The sequence below is a fragment of the Hetaerina americana genome, unplaced genomic scaffold (genome assembly GCF_022747635.1).
Source record: "Hetaerina americana unplaced genomic scaffold, ioHetAmer1.1.p SCAF_1, whole genome shotgun sequence".
NCBI lineage: Eukaryota > Metazoa > Arthropoda > Insecta > Odonata > Calopterygidae > Hetaerina > Hetaerina americana.
In genome coordinates, this window is record NW_027286069.1 from 44,521,829 (window position 1) to 44,549,752 (window position 27,924).

At 33.8% G+C, this 27,924-nt stretch overlaps 1 protein-coding gene across 3 annotated transcripts; it reads left to right on the top strand.

The window, feature by feature from the left end:
• The first annotated feature begins 1,382 nt into the window (after window positions 1-1,382).
• On the top strand, window positions 1,383-27,924 carry Rab14 (RAS oncogene family member Rab14). 3 transcript variants are annotated; one of them, XM_071589225.1, is made up of 8 exons: window positions 1,383-1,400; window positions 2,333-2,495; window positions 2,583-2,709; window positions 3,084-3,201; window positions 14,682-14,800; window positions 17,183-17,251; window positions 23,426-23,534; window positions 26,274-27,924. In XM_071589225.1, exons 2-7 carry the CDS (start codon window positions 2,390-2,392, stop codon window positions 23,532-23,534), a joined length of 648 nt encoding a protein of 215 aa, XP_071445326.1. In that variant the 5' UTR covers window positions 1,383-1,400; window positions 2,333-2,389; the 3' UTR covers window positions 26,274-27,924. The 3 variants fall into 3 exon arrangements, with proteins under 3 accessions (XP_071445326.1, XP_071445343.1, XP_071445334.1); XM_071589242.1 differs by lacking the exon at window positions 1,383-1,400 and adding an exon at window positions 1,749-1,912 and having other exon boundaries at window positions 23,426-23,536; XM_071589233.1 differs by lacking the exons at window positions 1,383-1,400; window positions 26,274-27,924 and adding an exon at window positions 1,749-1,912 and having other exon boundaries at window positions 23,426-25,368.

Consider the following 27,924-nt stretch of genomic DNA (forward strand, 5'->3'; position numbering starts at 1 on the left):
GATAATTATATGGCAATTCACAACACTTATTCAACTCTGGTAGAAGGAATTAGTAGTGGTTAATCAAGAATATTTGGGGATGTATCAAATGTGAAGTACCTCATATTAATATTATTTTAAAGGGAATATTATGCTTCAGACTAAGCATTCCCGTGAAGTGCAGGTGGAGAGTAGGGTCTACTAGTTCCTTAGACCCATTTATAGATCAGCCTCTGGAATGAGTACTAGCATAAAACTTTATTGGCAATGAAATACACCCATTGTGCTCCCTTTTTCCCAAGCATCCTAATTAAATGAATATGATCTAATCCCACCATGAGGATGGGCGTTTTGAGTTTTACTTTTTTAGGAGCTACACATACATACATTAGCATATAAATTAACCCAAAGTCGTACCTCGTTTAAACTCAAATACTTCTACACCGCAACCTTCTCAATGGAATAGCAAATATTCCAGGGTACTAATTATTTTTTTAATTCTGAATTGGTGGCAATTATTTCAGTGATTTGTGAATTAGAATTAAAATGCGTTTTCACGGAATTCTTTAACTTTTATCTTAGCAGATCTGATTGAATTTTCGTTATATGACAATGGATAAGCTCATCTAACTTGAAAGCACGCTTCATGTGGATAATACGGGTTGATTGGAAATTTTAAGGCTAACAAATATGCCATTGGATCAACTTTTGACTGGGATGTTGATTAAACATACTTGGTAAACTATACTCCCAAACGAGTACGAACATAAAAACATCATGATTCATCAAACTCAGGAAACGACAGAATCGAGTAAGAATGTGATTCCTTGGGCTCCAAATAAGATCATTTGCTGCCCATGGCTGAGAATTTCTCAGCTCAAAAGAGATGAGCTGGCAGGGCATATCAATATGATTACGTTGATATCACGATAATAACAGGCTCATGGATATCCATTAAAACTAGTACGAATACTGAAATATGAAAATTCATTTCTATTGCCTTCAGATGTATTGGCTAAACGAGGTTTTTTTGTTTGTCTAGATATTGTATGTGGATTAGATCAATAACGACATTAATAGAAAATATAAAATTAACATAATAATTATTATTGACAACGCAAAAAATGCGTAGCAAACAAATTAGCTCCTTTGTTGAACTTCTAAAATTGGGATATTTGTCATGATCACATGATAACTCGATTTCTACCACTACTGCACAAGGAAGAATACGCATATACAATTCATTACGTTCCCATCGTCATGAAAATATCAATTAAAAACAATATCCACCATCGGTCCATTGCCCTAAGCTACCAGAATCTATAATATATTTTTACGATCCTTACGAGATCCTATTAAAAACACGGCTTAAGGACGGAATTCGTCATTTATCTCCATAAGTGGTTTGGTTCCCAATTAAGGTAAAAATTATCAGATACTTAAATGGAATGAAATATTTTATTCTTCACGCGTAAGTCAACAGGCCAAGAGCTTTTACACACGAAGATGACGTCCAGACAAATTATCTTAAAAACATATATCTGGCTCTAAATTGTATGGCTTCGACTTCAACTAGCACTACGGAAATTTCATATTCTGTCAGCTGTTTGGAAGAGTGAAGCAAATGAGATATGTAAAAATTATTTAAATGAGAATGAAAATAATACTAGTTGAAATTCATTAATAAATTTTATTAACGAAACTTTGAAACTTAGAATCGTACAAATTGACTAAATCAGTGTTCAACTTTGATTTGACTAGTTTTTGGTGATAGAACAGTTCCGCCTACCGATGACAACCTTACGGCAACTGCCATATTTTTCCTTGTTAACTTAGAAAAGTTGGAGAGTATTTGTCACTTCCTTAGGAGTATATTAATTATCTTTGTTTAACTGGTATTTCGCTGCATTTTTACAGAGCAGTATTAAATAAGGTATTGTGCTCAAGCTTTTTATCTTGTGTTTTTGTAGTACCTTAATTTTCGTTTCCCTCCCGGATGGCATTGTTACCTTAATGCGTTTTACATTCGGGATGGATAGAAATGTATATAGTGTAAGAAATGATGGTCTTTATAAAATTCCTCACGATTACTCAAGGGTTTTCATTATTGTGCTGTACGTTATTAAGTTCTGCTGTCAGGTCGTCACTCGCCGTTCAAAAAAATTTTGTCGAAACGTTTAATTTGATTGTGGTATCATATAGTGTAGTTCTATGTTGTCAATGGTAGCTTCATCAATTTTCACAGTAATAATGTAATTTATGATGTGTGACATACTGAAGAGTAATTCGTTTCAGTGGTCGTCAGCCATGTTGTTTTTATTGACAAATTCTGTTAATGTTGTCTAATTTTCAGAGTACTATTCGTTTCAGCGTTTATAAAGAGAAATTGCATTTGAATATAGTTTTAAAAATGTCGGCTGGTCCGTACAATTACTCTTACATCTTTAAATACATCATCATTGGAGATATGGGAGTCGGAAAATCATGTCTATTACATCAATTCACCGAGAAAAAATGTAAGATTCGATAAGTAATAAATGATCGGCTAATATTTATTGCTGTAAACATTGCCATGTTTAAGTTTGCCGTGTGATCAATTTTAGTCATGGCTGATTGCCCTCATACCATTGGTGTTGAATTTGGAACGAGAATCATTGAAGTATCTGGACAGAAAATAAAGCTGCAGATTTGGGACACTGCGGGCCAGGAGAGGTTTAGAGCTGTAACAAGGTATGCTATATTTATTTTGTTCCGCCTGTTTTAGGTTCAAGATCAGGAGTTGCTTACGTCGTACTACTTCAAATAATTTCATTAAATTATCACACAAGGGAGTCAGAAAGGAAACCTATAGATTCTTGTAATCTTTTAACAAAGTTGTGGAAAGCATCTGTATTAGCAATCCCGTGGTTTCTGGAACACTTAAAAAATGTATTGATTAATGGCGTACGTAAACGCAATTGTAAAATTTACATATGTTAAAATTAATTATAGATAATGGCTGCTAATTGTGCGGAATTTCGCAAGCTAATGTATTAATTCGCGAAGTATTAGGTATTAAAATTAAATCATGTCATTTTTTTAATTGGCCATTATTATTTTTAAAGGTCTTATTATCGAGGAGCTGCTGGTGCCCTTATGGTTTACGACATTACTCGTCGATCGACATACAATCATCTTAGTAGTTGGTTGACTGATACACGAAACCTGACCAACCCCAGTACTGTAAGTTTTCCACTCTTTGATATAACATGTAAATTTCTGTTATTTTAGAGAGATGTATGTTTTGAAAAAATGTCTTCTTATCTTAGTTTTCTGATAGTGTGTACATGTGGCTGATTGTATTAGGTAATCATAAAATTAAATCGCTAAGGGATGTTTCTGTTTTTTTCATTTGTTTTGAATCTAATGCATTTTTGGCCAGTAGAATTACATTCTTAATATGTGGCCTCATTAATTGATAGTGAAAGAATGTTAATCTTCACTTAGCATTGGAAATATGAGATGAGGTTGTTTATGGGTTGGAGGCATTATTGATGTAAATTTGGAAAAAAAACAAGGGAGAGGTAAACAGGGTCCAGAAAATTTAATAATGGTATTATTTACGTTCTCACTGCATGAAATAAATTTCCATTGCATGTAGCTACTGTTGATAAGTGGGCCTCATTTGCTGTAAAATGGTGATGAAATACATAATTCCTTACGCTGTTGGTATGGAACATGTTATTGCTAGTAGCATTGGAAACAATTACACTTAATTGAAAATAAGTATGCCCATGCATTCAGGCATATATGGAAGATTTAGCAACTTTTTGGGTGTAATTATTAATTTTGTAAGTCCTTTAATGATTATTTTTCACTAGCATGGTTATTGTAGTTAATTTAGTCAAATAAAAGCCCATCAGTTGCTAACATGCCAACTGAGAATTTCAAGAATGTCGTCTTTTTAGAACTGGAGTGGTTTGAAGAGTGTAGTATCCCAATTTGGAAGAGTTCCATTTTAATTCAAATGTACTATGGGAACATGAATGCAGTTGGCTAGATAATATATGCATTGATGTGGTCTGTATACCTGTTATCCTCAATCAACTGTTGTTCATATAATAGCTGAAGAACTTGTATTATCTAGTGCCGTCCTTAATATTTTGTGCCTCAAACAAAATTCATATCAGGCTTTTCATTCTGTCAGGCTGATTCTGCATTACTCCGTGTGAAAATGTTGTCATTCTTAGTTTCAATGGAATGCAAATAATTTTTTGTAAGGGAAAATCCTGCCCAATTCCAAAAAACTGTATCATTAGTAATTTTTTAGGCTTCGGATTGTACAAGCATCAATATTTAACAGAGAAAAAGTAACTAATTAGAGTTGAAATAGAAAAGCTAATTAATTAGGGTATCAAGAGAACAGTAATTTTACATACAAATAACCTGGTGGTCATTCATATTCAATGAAATGTTAATGTAAAGTGTCACTAATGTATTTTATAGAGCTATGCTTTTGGTCAGTGTGTGACATAATGATACATGCTGACCATTTATAGCATTATGTCAGATTGTCTGTGTAGAAATATATGTGTATTTTGAAGGGATTAGAGGGGGGGAAGTAAATTTTGTATGATGTCAAATTGGGTGAAAGTGGCAGGTTGATGGAGCCAATGTAGCTTGAATGATATCGCATTGCACTGGTACTGGGCTTTAGTAAGATGATAGATGACAAACCGCTTTAATAATTTTGGAAAGACTTATATTGGCCTGAAATATCTTACTTAGAAAGTTTTTTGTTACCAATAAACTGGTAGATCGGTGGGAAATGATTTTCCGTGGTTCATTTTCCACTGGAAATCCATCTAATGAATTTTAAAAGTAGTTTAAATAAAGATATTAAAGGACAAGAAGAAGTAAAATATAAATAAATAATATCCAAAATTAATTTTCTGTTGAAAAATTATATTGGTGTCTTTAAAACCTAGATAATTATATTTGTAAACGACAGTAGAAAATACTGAATGAAATTAAGCAACGGTAACCATTGCTGTATCTGACATTTTACACTGGAAGAAGAAATGGTGGTGTTTAAAGGCTTGTATTTTGGAAGAGGATTATTTTTTGGGAGACTTAAAAATATGTACAATTATACTAAACAGTTACAACTTTTATAATAATGTCTCTAATGTAAATGCGAATTGAAAACTGCTGTGAATATATCCTGTACCAAAGCTCTTCTCAGCCTTTTGAATAATTCAAGGAGTGAGTTTTGATAAGGACCATTGTCGAACAAATGCTTCGATAAATATACTTTTTAGTCTATTTTTCAAATGTGTTTCATACTCTCTTACTTTTGCTCTTAGATTTGCCTAGTCAAAGATGCATTGTATTAAGATCATTTTTATCCCTCTTGACTGAATTATTCTAAGATTGATTTGAAAAGGAAGTGTTTACCTAAAATAGATGGTGATTTGAAAAGGAAGTGTTTACCTAAAATAGATGGTAAGTCAACTTTTTTACTCAAGAACAGCCTTTCAAAATTCCACATTTGGCTTAAAACTAGTATAATATGAAAAATTTGAGGGGTATGTACTTCTTATCAGACATCAGGGTGCAGTTATACTAAACTCGAAGAGACGGGGATATATTCATGGGACAATTATTACATTCACAATGAAATGAGAATGATTACATGATGTGATAGAAATAACAACCATATATCTGTAAAAATGTGCTGCCCCAAAAAAATTGATAGAAAGATGATGTATCTGATACTCACTATCATTTGCAAGCTATTATTGTCATATGCACTTGATGATTATCAGGAGTAGTTAGAAGGCGAAGTAACATGAGGTAGAATTTGCAAAAGAGCAGGTATTTGTGTGAACTCATCCCTAATGTCTCCAGAGTCAGTTATCTTTATCAACACGTAAACTGGAAATCAGGAACACATTATATAGTTTTATAGGAGTGTTATAGACATAGCAGCCTCCTTCCTAATTCATAACAGATTATGAGTTTGTTGGTTTCCTTTTTTGATAGTTATCGTTCGCAAAGAACATAGTGTGACCCCCTGCCATTTGTTGTAAAAGAGTACTTCTTACGATTCTGTAAAAGGAGTGGAAGGTAGTCACATGGATAGGGAACGTATCAACTCCAAATTTTCCATGTTTGAACTTTGAAGACTCTCTGGAAGATACCCTGACAGCATAAAGATCTTATCTGACAGTGTTTGGAGTCCTGGAAGTGATGAATTCAATAAGTCATAGTTCTAACAAAATTTCCCTTAGTTGGTTGATAAATAATTACCTCATTAATGCCTAGCATGATGATATAATCATGGCAAATATCCTTGTGTTTATCAATTGTGATATTTAGTAATCACACTGCAATATGGTTTTTCTTTAAATATCTAAACTGTATTATTGATATACTCAATTTTTTAACACTTTAAACAAGATTTAATGGACTTAATTGTCTAGGAAGAATGTTAGCTTGACTTGGTCATTTTGGTTCTAAATATGTTTTATGCTAAATGAATAAGAAGCAAAGTATTTTAGATTTTAATAGTTTTGATTATTAGAAGAAAAATCTTAACAGTAAGTTTACGGTCATACTAATTAGGTGCATTAGCAATAGGGTGCTTTGCCTATCATTTATTATGATTGCATTAACAGTTGTGTCATCTACTCATGATATTTTTTTGGGGTTTTTCATGTTGATACACAACCTTATAATTAATTTTTATTCTTTTAAAGTTTTGAATTATAATGTTATCTTGTCATCCTGTTTCTCAAATTGAATATTTCATGTTACCGGTGTTAGCCCAGTTCTTATTTCATGTGTTAGCACAAAAGTCAATCTTTGTGTCATTATTTTACCTTTTTCAATTCTATCATTGGCTGACTATTTTATAAAAGGATTAAGGGTTAACTTTGTTTCATATTTACTTCAACCAATATAGAGGAAATGTATGCAGTACACGAACAGCTATTATGCACCTATACACCATTCAACTCTACCCTATGTGAAAGTTATTGGGGGTGATTTTGATTTTGTTGATCTGTAATATCTTTATAATTTCATTGCAAAACCACAAGCCTTTAGGTGAATGTTTTAGTGCTCAAGAAATAGCCTAGTTGTCATCTCCATTACATTTTATTACACTTGTTATTTTACATGCCAAAAATATATGTTTATTCATGTCTAGGTTCTTACACTACCCAGAAATTTTTATGCCTAAAGTTGGTGACTATAAACAACAGCTAAAATTACTGTTGTATGCGATAAAATTGTACTTTCTAGCAATTTTCCATCCAGTACATTTCTATATTCATGAGTGAATGATTGTTTTGGATGTTACCCATGTTCTAAACAATATTTGCATCCTAGATTTGGGCAAAATGACCTTAGCTGTCAGTGCACCTTAATTTACATCATAATAGATTTGGTTGCACAATATTGTCACCAATCAATATAGTATATTTTCTGAATTTCGCTGTCTGCTTAGGCAGGAATGATGTATTTCAAATAAAAAATATAAGTGGTAGGAAAATGTGCAATATAACAGAAGATATCTGTTTGAGGTCACCACGATTCTGTAAAAACTACAATGCAGTAGAAAATTAAATTTGACGTGGTGTGTTAAAAATCTCACAGCTACCACGACAACTATGGATTATACTGTTTAACCTATTACTTTGGCATCCCAATTTTACATGGCAAATGAGGAGATCGTGAGTATTCCTCGTTCATGCATTAATAGCAGATTATGATTGTTGCATTGTAAGGGATGATAGATAGATAAATATGTTTTAACAATGATAAATATTAAAAAAGAGAAAAAATGATGTGTTGTCTATCTAAATGGTAAGAAAATGTTTGTTAGTGAAAGCATCCATACAGATAAACTTAGGCAGGAACTGCTCAATTGTACAGGTGAATTCTGTTTAAGGTTTGCTTACGTACAAACAAATATTCCAGTTAGGGCTATGTTGAACACATTTTTCAGATTTTCGCGCAGTAATTTCCATATTTTTTCTTATTATTCATTTGTGTAATTATTTAATTTTGTTAATACAACTCTTAACGTTAAATATTTACCCATTGATTAAATTTGCCATTGATAGTTTTCATTTCTTTTTCAAATAATAAACCTGATTCTAATAAATGAATGAATATTAAGATTTTTACCTAAAATTGAATGTGCTTTGATAGGGATGCCATTGCTATGAGGTCCACATGGTGTCATCATATGGACACACACTTCTCTATAAAATTCGTGCATATATTCAAGTGAAATTTAGAATATGATGCTCATATATCATAATGATCAGTTCCTTAAAAAAAGAAATTGGAAAAAAAATTTATGCATTAATGGGTTAAAAAGGGTGACCCACTATTCTGTACCGCAACACTTAAAAAAAAGTGTCTTTGCATGCATCAATGAATGTGGAAACACCATTTTTGTAAATGCCAGGGCATATGTGTTAATCAGGAGATGACCAAAGAAAGAAATGATGTGCAGTTCTATATAGTTGATCATTGTTTATTCCAACACCTAATGGGACCTAATAATTCAATCTGCATGCTGAGTAGTAATTACTCTATAATTAGATTCAAGTGATTTCACCAAACAAAATTTGTATCAACAAGTTTCTTCAATAATTTTTTTATAGGTAAAATGGAGAGGACTAATTTATTTTCAATACCTGATGAGGGTCAACTTGGAAACTTTTATAATAAATTTAATTTCACTTAATTCATAGAGGATTCTATTGTTGTGCCAACACAGACAGGCTGTCCACTAATATGGAAAACTCTGATTGTTATTCTTCTGGAAAATTCCTGCTAGGTCTGGTGGATGTTCTTGAAAAGTCTGTATTTGAAACTTTTGGTATGGCTCCATGCCTGCCATTTTGAAATGAGTTTTAGGCATGCTTCTTTGTCCAGTTCTTCACGTGGCCTTATTAAGAGGCTCCATTGAGATGCACAACTGAGACAGTGGTACAAGCTTTTGTGTGTTAATATGGTCCTAAACATTTTGTCCTCTGAATATCTTTATTTTTACTTTGGTACTATATGTTTTTGATTTTTGTTATTAATTGGTAAAGAAACTTAGCTTGCCAGTCAGCCAAGGTGTTAAAAACTCTGTATTGGAGGTTCAGTGCAATAGGTATGGGATAAGAATAAATGTAAATGAAACAGGTTATGTGGTTTTCCAGAAAGGGAAAGGTTCAGTTAAACGTTTAAATAGGAGGGCAAAAACTCGAGCAGGTGGAACAGTTTACCTATCTAGTAAGTGATGTGATTGATGGTTGAAGCCGAGACTTTGTGGAAATCCATTGCGAACAGGAGTTTCACTAAGTAACTTTGCAGTTTCCACATAAAATAACTGATTTATTTTCAACTAGTTTTGCTACACTGTAGCATCTTCAGGAACGTACGTTCCTGTCAGGATTGTACGTTCCTGAAGATGCTACAGTGTAGCGAAACTAGTTGAAAATAAATCAGTTATTTTATGTGGAAACTGCAAAGTTATTTATTGAAACTCCTGTTATCTTGTAAGTGTTTGGGACCAAAATGGTGTAATGTTGAGTATGGATAATAAGAAGAGGCTTGTCAAAACATTGATATGGCGCATGGTTTTATATGGTATGGCAACACGGAAATTGAACTAGGATAATAGGCATAAATTGGAGGTTTTTGTAATTGGGGTGCAGACTAGTATGGGAAAAGTTAAGTAGACTGAAAGGAAAATGAATGAGGAAATGCTAGGCATGTTGGGGAAGGAGAGAGGATTGTTGGGAGAAATCAAAAAAAGATGGATGCAGAGCAGTTTGGTTGGAAATGGGATGTGGAAAACTGATCAAAGGAAGAATTTTGGGCAAACAAGGAAGAGGAAGGAATGGGATTGGCATGTTGGGTGGAATGAACGAATAGAAGTATGTGGAATTGAAGGGCGTACTGTAATGTCCTATTTCAGGTTGGGTTTTTTGGTTAGGAGAGGCAAGTGCATACTCTGTGTTCTATTGTACAGGTTGTATCCATCCAAAACCTACTTAAGCTAGAATGACTTGTGCATGCTGATGATTACCTTTGTTCATTATTGAGGTGGCTGCTAAGGCATCTTACCCCATTGGGGTCATCCCCATCGTTTGTGGGTCTGACTCCAGTGGGACCAAAAAACACTAGAGGAAGGCGACAGGAAACCACTTCAATAATTTTTCCCAAGCCTAATATGATGGACCCTGTAATGAAAATGAGTCCTGGCAAATGCAGGACTCAGCCCCATCATCCATGTGTTGTGCGCAGTAGCTGGGAAGGGGAGGCTTCTGTGTTTGTCATCTCATGAAATCCTTGCGAAGCAAAACCAGCTGCAGTACAGAAGATACAGAAAAGGATAACATCAAATAGGTTCTTGGAATCTTAGGACAACATAGAGGTGTGCTAGCGCCAGTCCAAAGCTCTGCAACTGACTCACTTCTCTTATGTCATAGATTTGGAATCTCTCCACCCCTTTTCTTATGTTGTACCTGATTGTAACTGAACATATACCCTATTTTTATGGCTCTTTTCATTGCCAAGTCAACTTTTCTTAAATTGCCATGAGGTGGTAAGCATTGCTAATTATCTTACTATCACTTAGTAATAGGTTTCAAGCCATCTCTTGTATACTCTATGGGGGTCATTACAAACTAGAGTGTACCGATGCCAGACTTTGTAACTCTGCCTGCTTTTAAGATGAGTGAGGGGGCCAGAGTCTTACCACTAGTTGCTGTGTTTACTTTAAGGATCAGAGTTTTATAACAGCCAGAAGCTTCTTATGTTTGAAAATTGTGTTTATATGGTCCAAAAATATTAGCCAATGGCTAATTATCCATTCAATTAGCTGATGCAATATTATATGGGAACTTTTAAGGAAATAAGTATATGCATTTTTATTATTTATTAGGTAAAAATGATTAATGTGACAACAAATACCAAATTAGCATGTGTAAAATTGTTGATTAATGGGCATGGTAGAGAAGAGAGTAAAATGCCTTAACTTCTTAGATAAGAACATGTAGACTAACATTAATATTCAGACAAAAGAACCTAATTAGGTGACGTGAACTATGATCCTTATACAGATGACAGGTGATTATATGATCCAGACAGATGATTATAAAAATGTGCTGACTCCACTAAACTGTGAAAATAAGAAATGAAGAGGAAAATGGACTGATGGCATATGTTGAGGAAATTCTTTCTGAAAGTAACAATGAAAAAGCTCACTACCTAACCCGTAGGTTATTTGTAATGAGAACAAACCTTTGAGAAAAAAAAATTGTAGAAGTAATAATTGGTATAGAGGAATTTGAATTGAGATGAAATGAATTGTACAAGGAAGAAATATATACAGAACAATTGTATTCAGGAATTGCAAACAGGACAATTAGGAAATGATATCCTGGAAGAGCAAACAGCTCCAGATGAAGAAATTACGCATCATAAATATGACGGAATTTGATCAAGCCCTTAAGGAGTTATAGTACCAGGGCCGGCCCTAAAACAGGCAACAGTAGGTAAGGCAAAATGAGCACTTCACATCAAAACAGACTGTCAACATGTGAAGGAATCAAGACAGGCGTGAAACAGTTAATTTTAACCTATTCATAGATTGGGGCACTTTTCTCAATAAACATCACAAACTCATTGAATATTTGACTCAAATTGATCGGTGAATCCCTCTAATAAGTATTGCAAACCATATTGAATTATCATGGAAGAAGTTTGTTGTGTTAAAGGCAGCCTGGTGCCAATAATCTTGCAACGTGACAATGCTCGTCTACCCACCTTGCGTGCTACTGGAGAGGTTTTGCGAAACCTGAAATTTGAACCAATTCCACAACCTCCTTGTTACCCTGATATTTTTCCTCAACTCAAGAGACACCCCAAGGATAATTATTGGACCTTGGACAGTAAGGTGAAGGCAGCTGTCAAGTCCTGGATTTTAGAAAAGTCAGAAGAGTTTTTTAGTGATGGAATGAAAAAACTTGTTACATGTTGGGAGAAATGTGTTAGCCTTAGTGGTGACTATGTTGAAAAATAAATATATGATTTTGAAACTTAAGAATTACTTAAATGTACTTTTTGCCCAATCTTGCTATTTGTTTTTGTGTGCGCTCTACAAGCATGTGTGCATTACTTTTCAGCCTACCCTCGTACATAGTCTCCCCCCAATTTGAAGCAGTGCCTAGCTTGAATCCTCTGGTCCATCATTGCCTTCTTGAATGCCTGTCCTGGTATACTGTTCAGTTGCTTTGTCACTTCCATTTCAGTCACCTCTACTGAAGTGTATCACTGCCTTAAACTTAAATTTCAGTTTTGTAAACAAACAGTGGTCTGGAAGGGGGCCAGATCAGGTGAGTGCACAGGGTGGTTGAGGCTAACAACTTGTCATTTTGTCGAAAAATCCCTTGCAATAATGAGCTTGCGGGCTGTTCCATTGTCATGCAACAAACTAATTATTACTGTCCAACAATCCTGGCCTTATACGCCGCATTCATTTCAAAAGTCGATCCAAAACATTTCTCTAGAATGTCCCGGTAACAGATGAACTTTGACGAAGAAACTCTGTGAATGATGCCCAAAACGTCAAAAATATGATCAGTATGGATATGATTTCATAGTGTGAACTTTCATTGGCCACTTCTATTCCAGTCTGGTCCACGCAGCACTTGGGCATTTCATCTCCAGATCATACTCTAGATGCTAAGTCTCATCTTCAGTGACAGTGTTTTGCAGGAAATTTGGATTTTAATCAGCTGTGAAAACCAACTCTTTGCTGGCAAACACCCAATGTTTTTTTTTGCTCGTCAGTGAGCCAATATTGATGCATATTGTTATGATGACAAAGAGTTCACTAAACCTCACACAAATGACCGCCTGCTGGATAGAATCTGTTCTAATTTAGTAAACCTATATCTCAGTATCGCCATGACCGTTTCTAAGCCATAAAATGTTTTCCACAGTTATGGTGCTACCTGCGCTGTTGCCAGGGTGACAGTCAACTGCAAACTAATTGAATACACTGTGAATCTTTCAGTAATAAAAAATATTTTTAGTTTAACTTTAGGTCAATTAAATGCAAAGTAAAAGGAGATACATGAAAAAGATTTTAGATTTGCTTTGTATAGGTCTTATTTACATGGTTTAAAAACTGGAGTAAAGAAATTATATTTTTTAATGCTGTTTGTAGGCATTTTTTTCATAACCGTTTCAGGCTTTTTCCCTAGCATCTGTTTTCCATAAGTAGTATAGTATGTAAAAGCATTTTTCACCATGGGAAGGTATTCAGTATGTTTGAATGTTGCTATATTTGTATGGTCAAATATTACTTCAAACTAAGGCATCACAATGCATAATATATTAGTCTGTAAAGTGTGAGAAACATTTGATTGACTGTGTAATGACTGATCATTGTGTATGCTCACTACCAATTATCAAACCTCAACATAGCCTTAGGCTCAAGAGTGCTTGAAAATCTCTGGAAAAAAGGAGGAAAGAAGATATTCTAAAAGAGGGGAAAGAATTCAGGGGAGGAATATGTGGAAAGCTAAGCCTCATCTTAGTGTGATGTCTAATTGCAGTAAATGGGACATATCCATTCTACTAGTCTGAGCTGAAAGGCTCTATGCCTACCTATACGATGTAGTTTCCAGATTTACTCAGTGGAGGTGATGCATGGCTCAATAGAATACACTCTGGCACTTACATACATTGCCATATCTAAGTAATAATTTATGTGGAAATACAAAGAATATTCTTTTGAGTTGGCTAATTGTCTAGACATTAAACACTACCCCACAGTGCCTCTAAATTTTACCTTGCTATGTTCTAGGATTTCACATTGGTTTACTTCCTGGTGAACTACACATACGTGCTTGTTGTAATTATTTAGTCATTTTGTGACTTTTGTTACATGTCATTGATGTAGCATGTGCCAATTATGAAGAAAATCCATCGATATATATGGCCAGTTATCCATGAACAAAATTTGGAGCTATCCTTTAGCCTTAAATACTGATACTTTAGGGATTGTGTTAGTGATACATTGTATGGGTAGTAGAACCACGGAAGTGGAGGGAAGTAAACTCCCAACCCGACATTTCATATAATTTTCCTTTGCACAATTCAAGACCACAGCAATTAGGAGCAAATAATTTGAACTCCCCGAGTGTCACTAATAATGTCACCAATTACTCTTAATTGCTAGTGATTTAACCCCACTATTCCACACAATCTTGTGTTAGCTCATAGGGTATAATGTAGATGTAATTTAGTGTAAATGTATTAGTTTGACCAACGAAAATTATCAAATCATTCAGGTGGTGAGTGCTGTGGTAGATTGATCTGGTTTTTCAGGGAAGGTGAATACGAGGTGTTTCTTAAATGCCGAATTGCTTGTGTCCCTGACTAGCGGGGACACTGGCAATCTTATTTTTGCAAGAACTTTTGGGAGGAGTGATTACTATGGTGAGAGCATAGTGCATACATTGGCCAATGCTAATGCCATACTTTGGTCAAGGCCAGAGACAAAATTTGATCAAGGCAAGAAATTTTTAGGAAGCTTCCTTCTCTTCTATAAAATCAATTGTTAATTCAATGTTGTATAATCCTAATTGTTTTGATCCCAAATTGGTTTATAACTAATTTTCATTTTGCTATTTTTGTAGGTGATATTTCTTATAGGAAACAAATGTGACTTAGATGCTCAAAGAGATGTTACTTATGAAGAGGCAGAGAAATTTGCAGAAGAAAATGGACTGATGTTTGTGGAAGCTAGTGCTAAAACGTAAGTTTGCATATATGGTTTATTTCCTCAAATATTTTGTGCTACACTTTTTTTCTTATGCTGCAAAGGGCAATCATACCATTCCTAAAATTGTGAATGGGAGTTTTTAAAGAGGCAATCTTTAATAAATGTGGATAGTTTCACTTTTTAGTTTTTGTTTCCTAAAATTGAAAGGCACAGTGCTGCAATGAATTCTGAGACAAAAACATTCTTAGTTACATAGTTAATTTACATCCTTGAGGTATAGAAAATTTGTGCTGTGGAAAGTCAATACACGTCCAGTAAACTCTCGATTATCTATGGTAATGGATGCATGATGAAGTGAGGATAATTGAAAAGCATGGACAACCAAATTAGGCAGAAAACATGGCTATGATATAACTCAATGTGTACAGAGACTCCTTTTAATTGCTTGTGATTAATTCACTTTTTTAGCAGTAAAAATTTCAATTTTTTCTATTTTTCAGCAATTTTTAGAAGAGCAAGATTATGAAACTATGACTTAATAGCAGAATGTATTTTCTTTAGAAGCTGAACCATCACCTAAGTGATGTAGCCAGGAACAAATCGAATTACTGGCGAAAGATTAATATTGGCAAGGAATCACTGATACGTATTCATATTTTTCATGTGATACTGATTAAAATTTTGCAGTGTAGCTAGTTGATGAATTTTTTGTTGCATATTGAAGCTGTGTATTTGTGTGCTTTAAAGGAGAGTAAGGAATTCACAGGGATAATGAATGAGAGGGAAAAAATGATGGGAAAGTATGGAGTGTAAAAAAATGTTTAAGTTAAATCATAAATAAAAATACTGTTGACAACTTCTGATTTCGTGAAATTAAGGACATTTGAAAAAGCCCAGTTTATTCCAACTTGTGATTTTAAATTGAGTATTGAAGTTTATAAGCAATTAATCATCATAACGATTATAATTTCATAGGAGTTTTTGGGTGCTAGGAAGAAATTAGCATGGATAATTCACAAAATGGATAATCTGTACATGGATAATCGAGAGTTAATTGTATCAAAAAGCTAATTAGAATGAGAAAATAGGCATTTTGTGAGTGAATTTCTGAAGAATGAGATTATGTAAAAAACTTTGTAGAAGTAAATATTTTGTATGCTGCTGTTTCTTTTACTTTATTTAATACATTTTTTCTACATGGGTTGTTCCATAAATCCTTAGGAATAAATAGATAAACTAATTATTTTGGGTATTTTTTTATTTTTCAACATATACTCCTTTTAGCTCGATACACATCCTAGTGTTCCTTCTTCCCCCTCGTTTGATGTGAATTGTTTTCTGCCAAGGCATTTATTTTTCAAGGTGGAAAGTTAAAAATAGTGACTGGGGGCAAAATCTGGTGAATACAGTGGATGTTGTGATAATATTAACTTTGTCAATAATTTTCACTATTGAAGCTGCGCAGGTGTGCACACATGCATTTGCATGATGGAAGAGGAGTATTTACTTTGCAAATCAGGGTATTTATCTTAATTTCTTCACTCAGCTGTTGCAGTAACACAATACTCTGACCTTGTCTCATTTGTCCCATTTGCGAGTAAATTATGTAGATTATTCTGTGCATATCCCAAAAAAACCATTGGAATCACCTTGTCTGCTGATTGAACTGTCTCTGTCTTCTTCAGAGCAAGATTATCTTTAGAAGCTCACTGTTTCAACTGTTCTTTTTTCTTTGGAGTGTAGTAGTGTATGTGTCCATGTTTCATCCACAGTTGCATATCAAAGCAGAAACTCGTCAGGATTGTGACAGAAAAGCACCAAATCAGCCCCTCATTTGACCACACAAAGTTTATTCTCCACTGAGAGCGAACATCATCCATCTAGCCGAGATTTTTTTCACACCCAATATTGATGCAAAATAGAAAATATTGTACCTTTTTATATTCCTTTTGCCCTGACTATTTTGCAAACCTTTTCTCGTTGATCGCTCAAGATTATATCATGGATTGTTTTAATCATTTTGTAGGAAGTCATTTCCAAAAGACGTCCCCCACAAAATTCCTTAATTTATTTGAGTATGATCACCTTTAAACTATTAACCTAATTATAAATAGTCACAAAACAGGAAAGTACCTACAGTTCCTTTAAATATGTAGTAATGTTGCAATTAGCTAATTGAAAATTGTAGATATTATGATGACTAGGACATATTATAGTCTACAGTCCATTATGGCAATGAGAAAGCTTGTTGCCTGCCAGTCTCTGAGTCTCTAAACACATATATCACTATTTTGGCCTGAAATGAAAAATCATCTACAAAATTCATCCCATGATCCTTTCAACCCTTCATGTGCTCCCACTGCCATTTTTTAACCTTAATCAAAACAAATTATCATGTAAATTTTTATATTCCAGGGGGCAAAATGTTGAGGAAGCATTTTTGGAGACGGCAAAGAAGATATACCAAAGCATTCAAGATGGAAGGTATGTAATTGCTGTAGAAATCTGCTTTTATAAAACGGGTAGAACCAAATAATTGCCACTTTGTAAGAATTAAGTTAACAAGAATGAGTATTTCTAAAAATATGTATCTTGTTCTTCCCATTTTTGAATTCCTGTTATTAACAAGTGTTGATATATGATTTATGATTTCAATTGGAGAAACAGTTTTCATATAAAATCATTACTTTTTTATTTTAATAAATAAATCAAAGCTATTGGGTGTTAAGAGTATATAATCATAACCAAAGATATGACCACTAACAGTTAATTCTTGAATTTTTTTTGTCCACAACATGGAAAAAATTGCCAACTAGAAGCAACTAAGGTTAATCTACTGCAGTAGTCATCAATGTTGCAGTATTTTCCCATTGAAAACGCGCACCTTATGTATAACGCTCACCCAGAACTTAATATTTATGATGAATTCGTATAGATACCGCTCACCCAGGGCTTCAACGTTATCTTGAACGTGTATAGATGCAGCGCATCTATGTATATATGTATATATTGTGTGTAAAAATGTCAGTATCCATGTACTAATAGATGATAACTACCTATGAATACAAGGAATCATAATTGCCTGCAGCTATATCTACAGTAATTATACAGAAGATTAGAACCAGGTGATTGAAATTAATTCCAAACAACAGAAGGATAAAAAAATAAATAATATTCAAAAGCCAACACAATATGCCGCCTTATTGCTTTTTCGCTATGATTCATAAGTCGAAGCAAGGCATAGGTTTTTGTGCCCTTTTATTTGCAGTATAAATTAACTTTCAGAAAATCAAATATAAAAAAAATAAGAGAATGAATTAAATGGAATTTCCTTGTTTTGTTTGCTTGATTTCACTTTGTTAGTATTGGCTTTCGGCTGTTTAAGACACCCTCCAAGTTCTATGAAAGTGCCGCCTACGTGGTGATTGTTTCAAACCTGAATTGAGTTAAGCTTTTGTAATATAGAATTTTCTCAAAAAAATTATCCATGGAGAAGAATATTGTATGCAGCGATGTTTAAGCTAGAAGTCATCAATTCCACGAAAGAAAAAGGTAATTGCGAGGCTGCCAAAACTTATCCATTAATAAATCTTCTAAATCAAAGTTACGTTCTAGTTGAGAAAAGTGGATGATGTCTGGTATGAAAGATTACACAAAATCAGGAAAGATTAAAAGAGTGTCTTATGAAAAAATAAGCCAGTGGATCCTGGAAAGTTGGCAGGGTATCAGAGTGGCTCGTGTAAAAATGGATTTGAAAAAGTGTAAGACAATATTTCAACGCCAATGCTAGAAGTGGAGGAAGAGTTAACTTTGGAGAGTGAACGTTGTGATGTGCCTGAAGAGATTATAAATGCACTTAATTCATTTAATTGTGATTCAGGTGACAAATTTCTTGGATTCGAGTGATCTGACTATCCAATCATATATTTATACGTACGTGTATATAATACAACGTACTACACGTATATATGAAGTTCTGTGTTAGAATAAAGAAGTACTAAGTATCAGAAGAAATGAAGTATAGAAATTATATTTTTCTTTTTTTCTTATGGATTTATGAGATGAAATAACTGTAACAGTAGCAGATCTGTATAAAATAGAATGCAACTAGAAAGGCATGCTTCCAGACCAATATATTTTTGCAAAACTCTTCTATGAATTATTGTAAACATAGGCCTATAAATGTTTGAAAAAAATCCAATTTTCATTACATAACGCGCATCGTCATTTTTTTCAATCATCTGAACATTTTTGTGTAGATAATGCATGCATTATCAATGGGAAAATATGGTAATTATTCTTCATTGTTTGATTATATGTTTATTAATGTGAGAGAAGAAAGCTAGATTGATGCTGAACTATCAATTATTTCAGGAGAAAGCTTGCCCACTATTCATGTGGTCTTAGATATGTTAACCAAAAAATTTGTTAACCATAGATCGCTAGTTCTTTTAATGTCCTTTTTTAACTTTCAGAGCACATACTGATTTTTTTATTTCCTACGGCAGAAAAATGGTGCAACAAAAATGGCATCAAAAAGTGTGACGCTAATAGAAAACAACTTTGAACATTACTTACAAGATGTAGGTACTTGAAAAGTTGGAAGCTTGCACCTCTGTTTCAAGTTTGGTTCATGAGTTCAGTATAACTAAACAGTCTATTGATATGAATCAATAGTACAGTATAACTGATATGAAAAAGAAGGAAGATATAATCTAGGTATTTGCTCAAGGTTCCCGGAAAATGCTGGAAGAAACCATCCTTTGGTGGTACGCACACTAGGGATATCATTTGAAACTCAAGATGCATAAAAAAAACTTGCCAAACACTTACTTGAAGAGAACTTCACTACAAGTGGAGATTGGTTGTGGTAGTTTAGGAGGAGACATAATTTTTTGGATAAGAGTGTGTCTGGCTAAGTAATAAGTGGTGTTAGTGATGCAGTTCAACCTCTAGGATAAAATTTCATGCATTGCAAAAATGAAGAAGAAGAAATTTGTAATATCAAGCTGATATCCTGGGAATTCCAGAGGATGAGGTGAAAACACTTTTGATGTTGCCTCCCCCCATGATCACATTGATGATTTGTGCTGTGGGAATGATGAGATAAGGAGCTTTGGCAAAAGTTTTTTAATCAAGTTTTAGAAGTGCCAGAGCCAAGTGATGATGAGATTGAAGATAGCTGGGGACGGAGAACAATAATCAATATAAAAAAAATAAAATCTGTCTGTATCTTCGAGCTTCTTCTATATTCTGGCTTCTTGGAGGAAGGTGAAACAATCCACTGTTGCAAATGTGTGGAAAAGATTGTTGTGCAAGGGTTGCTATTTATATTTTCAGCCTAATATTGAAAAGACAGTAATTTATTGTTGAAAATGGCTTTATTGTTTTTCGAAGTATTCTCCATGATAATGGATGAACTTTAGCATGTACTCATGCCTATTTTCTCAACACTTTTTCCACTCCGATTGGGGTACCTCCCAAACATGGTTTTTGAATGCATCAACAGCTTGTTCAGGTGCCAAAAATGTTGAATTTTTTCTTGATAAAAGGGAATAAAAAGAAGTCATTTGGTGCTAAATCAGGGCCGTACAGAGGATGACCCATAAATTCAATGTGTTGGCCAGTCAAAAAGGTAATTTTTTCAGCTAATCTGTGAGAGTTTGCATTGTCATGCTCAAGAATGATCCTTCATTGCCGGTTCTTTTTCTGTACTTCCCCAAGCAATTTTGGCTAACAAATGCTCTTGTACCATTCAGAATTCATGGTTCTACGCTGCTCTAATGGTATGGTTGCCACATGTCCAGTTATTACAAGAAAACAGGCGATCATTTGCTTCAACGTGCTTCATGCATGAATCTCTTTTGTCGGATTTTGCTTGTCTTGGAAGACCCATACAGCAGATGGCTGTTTTGTTTCAGGCTCACATGCATAGATCCAAAATTCGTCACCTATGTCGATGTAATTTTGATATACCGCGATTGTATTTCTTGAGCGTTTCTCTGCTTGAGCTTTTGTCAAATTCCACTGGATCCAACGCAAACAAAGTTTTTTCACTGCCAAATGTTCATTGAATATCTGATTGATGCTCGTCATACTAATCCCCTAGAATGCCTCAATCTCACAATTAGTCACATGACGATCATTCTTTACTAGTTCTTGCACAGCATCAATGTTTTCTGGCACAACTGATTTTGGACGACCTTCAGGACTTACGTCACTGAGCAAAGGGTGGCCATGATGGAACTCATTATACCAGCGTTTTGCAGTGGCAAAGGATGGGGCTTCATTTCCAAAAGTGGAAGTAAGTTGATCGATGCACGCCTGTCTTGGTAATCCACGTTGTAAATCGTAAAAAATCATCGCAAGAAAGTGTTCACGAGTTTACCCAATTTTTTCGCTGAGACAAAATTTTCGAGCCACTGTAAACAGCACAAGTTGTGATCAAACGACAAAATGTTCTGAAGGAAGTTAGCGTTAAAAGGGTCAAACTTTCTGAGGGAAACGTCAGATGGCACTCAAAGCACTTAGTGTTGTCAAGGCTCAAAATATAAATAGCAACCCTCGAATGAAGAGGAGGTTGATTTCCACTTCACAGGATTTAAACCTAAGCATTATCATGAACTTTTTGCAGTCTGCATCCTTTACTATTTATGTTGAAGACTTGCCTTTATAGTGATGAAGGTGATCATGGTTTACAATCATTAGCAAAAGAAGAAATAACTGATAGTGTTTTGGCAACGGTAAATGTATTTTTGGAATCTGGAGAGTAGTCTACTGAAAAATCAGTGAAAATCTCAAAGGTTCAGGAGAACCTGGATATTGTTATACAATTTGTAGATGAAGCATTAGACCAAGACATATAGCAATATTATGGAATTTGTGAACTCTAAAGGAGGTAGTATTTTGTTAACAGACCCAAAGAATCAAACAACAATCTAGGCAGTGGATAGAGGCCAGTTTTTCAGTTCAAAAGAAGTTGAAGATGGTGCCATCGGTGGAAAGGTCATGGCATCGGGTTTTTGGGATTCAAATGGAATACTATTGATTAGTTGACCTACTTGCAGAAGAAGAAAACATTTTTTAATCGAAAATATCCACCTGCCCACTAATGTCTTGGCATTAGGAAAATTGAGGGATTTGCTCTGCAAAGTGCTGGAAAATCTTTTTATTCTCCTGATTTGGCTCCCTTGAGCTTCTTGAAGTTGCCAATGAAGTTCTTGCTGCCCTTGATTCGGAGGGTGCTGCTTCACCATGCCTCACAATGCCACGGATTCCTGTTCGTTCGTCTCTTAAACTTCTCAAACCATGCACGGCTTCCCTTAAAAACTTCATCAGCAGTTGATGATTCTGACATCTTTTTAATGAGGCTGGCAAAAATTACTTTTGCCTTCAGACAAATGATATTCTCTTTAATAGTTCTGCATTACAATTGCTTTTCGTGTATCCGTATGAGAAGCAACCTTTCAAAATCTTTGAGAAAATGTAACCGCTGCGTAGATATTCTTTTCATACCCTTTTAAGAATCTACCTTCATAAGTTTGTCCTTATTCTTGAAGAATATGGGAATTGCTGATGTAGATGATTGTATGTACATGCTTGATCAGCCATGCTTACCCCTTGTTCTTGCCTTTCAATGGTTTTATTTTTTCATTTCTACTGTTATGTTTATTCTCTCTTGGCTGTCTTCTTACGGCTTTTTCTTTGGAGACATTTTAAAAACTGTGTATAAAATATTATTTACTATGAACAAGAAAATCACAAACAATATCTCTGAACACAAGTTTGGAAAAATGCGTGATTACTAGCCACCCTAATATGCTAGCAGAATAAGTGCTAAACTTACACTGAAGTAGTGGGCACGCAATCATTCCAGGAGTTCCCCTCTCCTTGTCACTTGTTATGAAAATAGTCACTTTGTGAAGAGAGTCATTTTTGGAAACAATGTTTTTGCTCTTTATGCAAATAAATTGCTATGCAAGGTGCTTGTTAAGTGAGGTTCCACTGTATTTGCATCAGTTTTCTTTTTACTGTAGACGTAATGTTAAAAGAAGTCTTAATATGTATTAACAAAATCTTCTGGCATACCTGGGGACCTCCAAATTGAAAATTGCTGCCCTTGGGCATGACTGCCTCCTTAGCAGTGAAAGTATTAGTATCACCTATTTGCAAACAGCATTTGTTATTCCACCTTCTTCGGTGCTGTAAATAATGAGAAAATAAATAATGTTAACATTCTATCCCTGTGTCATTTAAACTTGTGGGCCAAAAAGGGACTAGAATGTTCATTCTAGTCTGGTTCTGTATTTTGTCGAAAAGAAATGAAATTGTTTGAAAAAATTTATTAATCATATTGTTTAAAGGCTAAAATTTGTCTGTTTATGTTAAGCATACGTATTCCTGTTAATTCTAAATGATAAGATAATTGGTTTGTCTGTGCTCATTCTTCATTCATTCTACAAGCAATCTTGCCATAAGCTGGGCTAACAAGATGTTTGCTTTTAAAGAATTGGTGTATTTGGTTCTTCAATTGATCTTCTAGCAATATTTTAAGAATAACATTCTGAAAAATAAGTTTAAGGTGTTGCATTATTGTGTCATGTCTGGAACTTATTGCTTTGTCTTTATTTTTAATATATAAATTGCTTCTCTTAATAGGTTGGATTTGAATGCTGCTGAGTCTGGTGTCCAGCATAAGCCATCACAGCCAGGAAGGAGTACACTCGTAAATGACCAGCAGGCCACTCAGGGCAGTTGCGCTTGCTAGGTGTGAAAAAACTAGCTGAATTTATTATAATAATTGATATACTTGGAAAAGTAAAAACTTTCGGCCTTTGTTGAGAGAGGTGTAACTACTATCTGTCGATATGACGTATTTCAGAGACATACCCCATTTCTCACCCAGTTCTTTTGATAGAAAAATATGCAATGAGACTGCATTAACTATGAACCATTTTTTAGCTGATATAATTAATTAATTGTTGGAATGAGAGGCCAGATCTGTGTGGAAGTGTGGAAATGAAATGTCTTGTGCAATAATTTTTTTTTAAATTCAGCACTATATTAATATTTTGTTACAATTAGATTTTTTTTCCTATGATACTGAAGTCCTAATAGTATGTGTACACTAGAAAACCATGTCTCCTGACGAAACATAATATTCTTGCTTAAGATCCTTTTAAATTCTTTTCCTTGACTCTGTAATGCAAAACATATCTTCAGTTATAAATTAATTTTGCCACTTAAACTATTGTTCTCTTTTATAAATTCTGTTGAGTCACCATTTAATGGTGTTGTTATTTACTTGCATGCATTTTTAATTGGATTGTAGAAGAAATATTTCTGCAATATGAAAGATGCTAATGAAGTCCTAAATTGAGGCAAGAGCTAGGTAATCTTGAACTAAAAATTTGTAAGCTTTTCACTTGCTCAATAATTAAGTGGAGCAAAATTTCTTAGCTGTGGTGGCAATATGTAAAAAAGATATATTCTGTAAAAATGTCTTGTTATTTATTTCTTTTTTTCAATATTATATTTGATTATCCTTGGCTGTGTAGGTGTGCCTGTTGGAATATGCAGTTATTTGCTTTAATCAAATGCTAAAATTCTGTAGAATTTTTGTTATCAATGGTTTGTTTTCATCTTCAATTTCATCATAAAGGCAAACCATATGAGTTAGCATTAATGATTTCATGTTCATCAAAATGTGTTGGTCTTGATGTAGCTGGTGTTAACTGGATACCGCTCAGATGCATGGGTGTGCTAATTCTGTTGTGTAATGCACTATTAGGAGGTAAATGAAAGGCAAACCTAATGTATTTATATTTAATCATTTTTTAGCATTTCATAAATATTTTCTAATCAGCTCATCAAATTTTACATGAGCTGTTGAAATAAATTCTTGTATCTAGATTTTTCTCATTACAATTGGCCAATATAACCTCTTTTCATAAAATTATATAATTTTAAACCTACTGGCCTGTTTTTTCTGGAGGTCTGTTTTTCTTCAAACAATAACCATTAATAACTTGATACTTAAAAATCCATATGAGACAATAAATGTTACTTTTGTCCTATTTATCCTCATGTTAAATCAGTCTTTTGTACATTCATGTGAGTTTTCTCATGATAACTTATGAAGGTATCTCTCAATGGTTTATCTCATGATTAACTATGGGTATGTGAAGTCGTGGCGTAAACTTTTCTCTTGTATACTGACCAAAATGTTTATTGTATAAGTCATAGTTATCTTTTGCGTGACTGTTACATTCCATTTCATCATCGAACTATGATACATTAATACCAAAGTATAAGTTTTGCAATCTTATGTATGAGGGGTGAATTTAAAGACACATATTTAGGCATTTTATAAAGATTTCCATTGCACAATAATGCAATTGATGCATTAATAATGTTTGGGAATTGTATTGACATGTTATAACAAATGTGCTTACTGCAGTTTCAATAGGTGCTTAATTGATTATTACTTGCTGACATATTCCTTAAAACATGTTTCATTTTACATCCTATGTATGGTTGAGTAAGTAATTATACATGTGTTTTGTTTTTTGTAGCTAATGAAATAAAACCAAGAAAAATTACTATTGTTTTCTTCCATTGCAATTTTTCAAATTTCTAATAGGAATGTATTTGGTAATGCACTCACATTGATAGGTTTTATTGAATTAACAATATTATAATGGCAAATTTAGAGACTTGTATTGGAAGTTAATATCTGAAATTTGAATATGTTACAAATATATTAGGCATAAATTTTATGGTAAACACCATGTGGTCAGATTTATTTAATTTCATTGATCATTATTTTCAGCTTGAATTAATGGGCGCTTGCCATTTAAGAAAAGTGGACACCATAAACTTCATAAGTTGAATTCAATAAATGTAATGACAAATTTTCTCTCAACATTCAATGGACGAATGAAAAAATGTATACACATCTGTAAATAATAGAAATTCAGTGACATGATTCTATTATGCTATGCTATACCTCATCTCAGTTGATTACTCGAAATGCTATTAATGTTGATTTGTACAGATTTTTCATTCTAGTTGTATTTTGTGATTACGAAAGGGACACCCAAAGACAATTTATAGCTGCTATGGAATTTTAGATTTTGTTAAATGTACTTTGATAATGCTGTTGTCTTTGGTATAAATGTTAATTGTAAGCACTAAGTGATGCCCCGAATTAAAAACATATGAAATATGGATAAAAAGTAGTTAAAGATCACCTTTTACATTTGAATTGGAAGGCAGTGAATTCTACATCATTAGGAAATTACTATGGTAATTAGTTTGCCTTAAGTAATCTTTTTTGGGAATGTGAACATTTGTATTTGTACGTAAAACTATATATTGTCACGGCTGAGTTTTTAGTGTTTATGTGATGAAACAATTTATTTCAAAAACAGAATTTAATGATTTTTTTGAAAAAAATTTGGTAGTGTAAATTATTTTATTTAATGAAAAATGCTTCTTTTTTCAGGTTTCTGCACCAGGCTGTGGCCTTTATGGATGAATTAATGGAATACATTAATTGCGATGGAAACTATCATATCAACACAGCTATTATTGTCCTTTTCAATGCTCCCTCTCCCTCCTATTGTTGCTGCTACAGCAGGATGGGAAGAAAGCACCCAAAACTCCCTATTGGACTATATTCTTACTAAAAGGAGGGTATCAGGTGTGTTGTTGAGAACTCAAGCATTGTTTTCCCTCCATTTGTCTTGCTGGAAATGTCTGCATTCAAGGAGGTCAAGAGGTCTCTCTTGAAAGTGAATGTGTAAAGTCAACTAAGTTTATATAAATAGCAGTACCACTTCAGGTTTTTTTCTGCCACTAGGGGATTTAAAGAGTAAGGCATTGCAAATCAAGTTTGTGGGATATCACTTTTTTAAAGAAATGTACAATGGTAGCTAATCTTTAAATACATCTATTAAACAGATGTCGAAAAGACAGTGCTATGTTGAGGGATGATACATCAAAAGAATTTGATTACAGTTGTGAAACTGTTCTAAGGCCTACAACTTTGTAAAGGGTCTGATTGAAGAGTTAATGACCTATGGAAAATTATTGGTCGGTTGCTTTGTTCATAGAAAGGTGAAAAATCAGATCTGATCTAAAAATTGTCTTATTCAACCATGTATTTGAACCATGCAAGCAGGAATGTAGGATTTAATGAGTACAATAACTTATGTTCTTATGATAAATAAGAATTGTTTAGAAATGATGAAGCTATAAATGTATTGGCGAAAGATAGTATTTGATTTGAAAATCCTACAACTAGAGCTTTAACACATAAATGCTGTTTTTTGTCCATGCCACCAATAGAACACAATTGGTCCATGTGAGTTCAACGTTTTAATGTGTAGCTGTATGAACTTTGAATATTAACTGTAGCTTTGGGGTAATGACTCTGTGACGTCTAGTAAGTTATAATTAAATCAAATTTCAAATCATGAGAGGTTAATGTTAACCAACGAAGTAACTCCCTGGGGATAAGTATTTATGTCTTGTGTTGTTTGGTTATCTCCTGTAGTTTATAGAATATTCAATGCTTGTTAAGTAATGATCATGTACAGTTTTGTAATAAGTACAGTAATTGTTGTATCTAAACAAACTAAGCATGGATTAAATGTAATCAGGTGCTTGATACCAAAGTTCAACTCACCTTGGTGAGTAATTTCTAACATTGGGTTATAAGAAAAAAGGTATATCTTGTGTGTTTATATATTCAGTATTTTATTCTTTTGAACTTCGCATGGGGGCAAGCAGGTGTGGATAGTCCAATGGTGTAAAAATTTAAAAAGACTGGTTTGATAATATTTATTTAAATCATAACCATCTTCATTTGTATCACCTGCTTGCAGTGTCATGCATTGAGATAGAATGTTCCATATTCTGTAATGCAATCCATCTAGAAATTATTATGATACATTCCGGTAAATAGATTCAAACATGTTCGTTTAAAGAATTGAAAAATGTCAACCATTACTAATTTGATCTAGTTTATATCTCATTTCATTGTTGTAAGCAGAGAATAATATTGTTAATTTTATTGATTTGGGTCTTGTTAAAATAAATATTGTGTTGATGCTTAAAGATTTATCACAAATTAAATAACAATGGAAAAAATA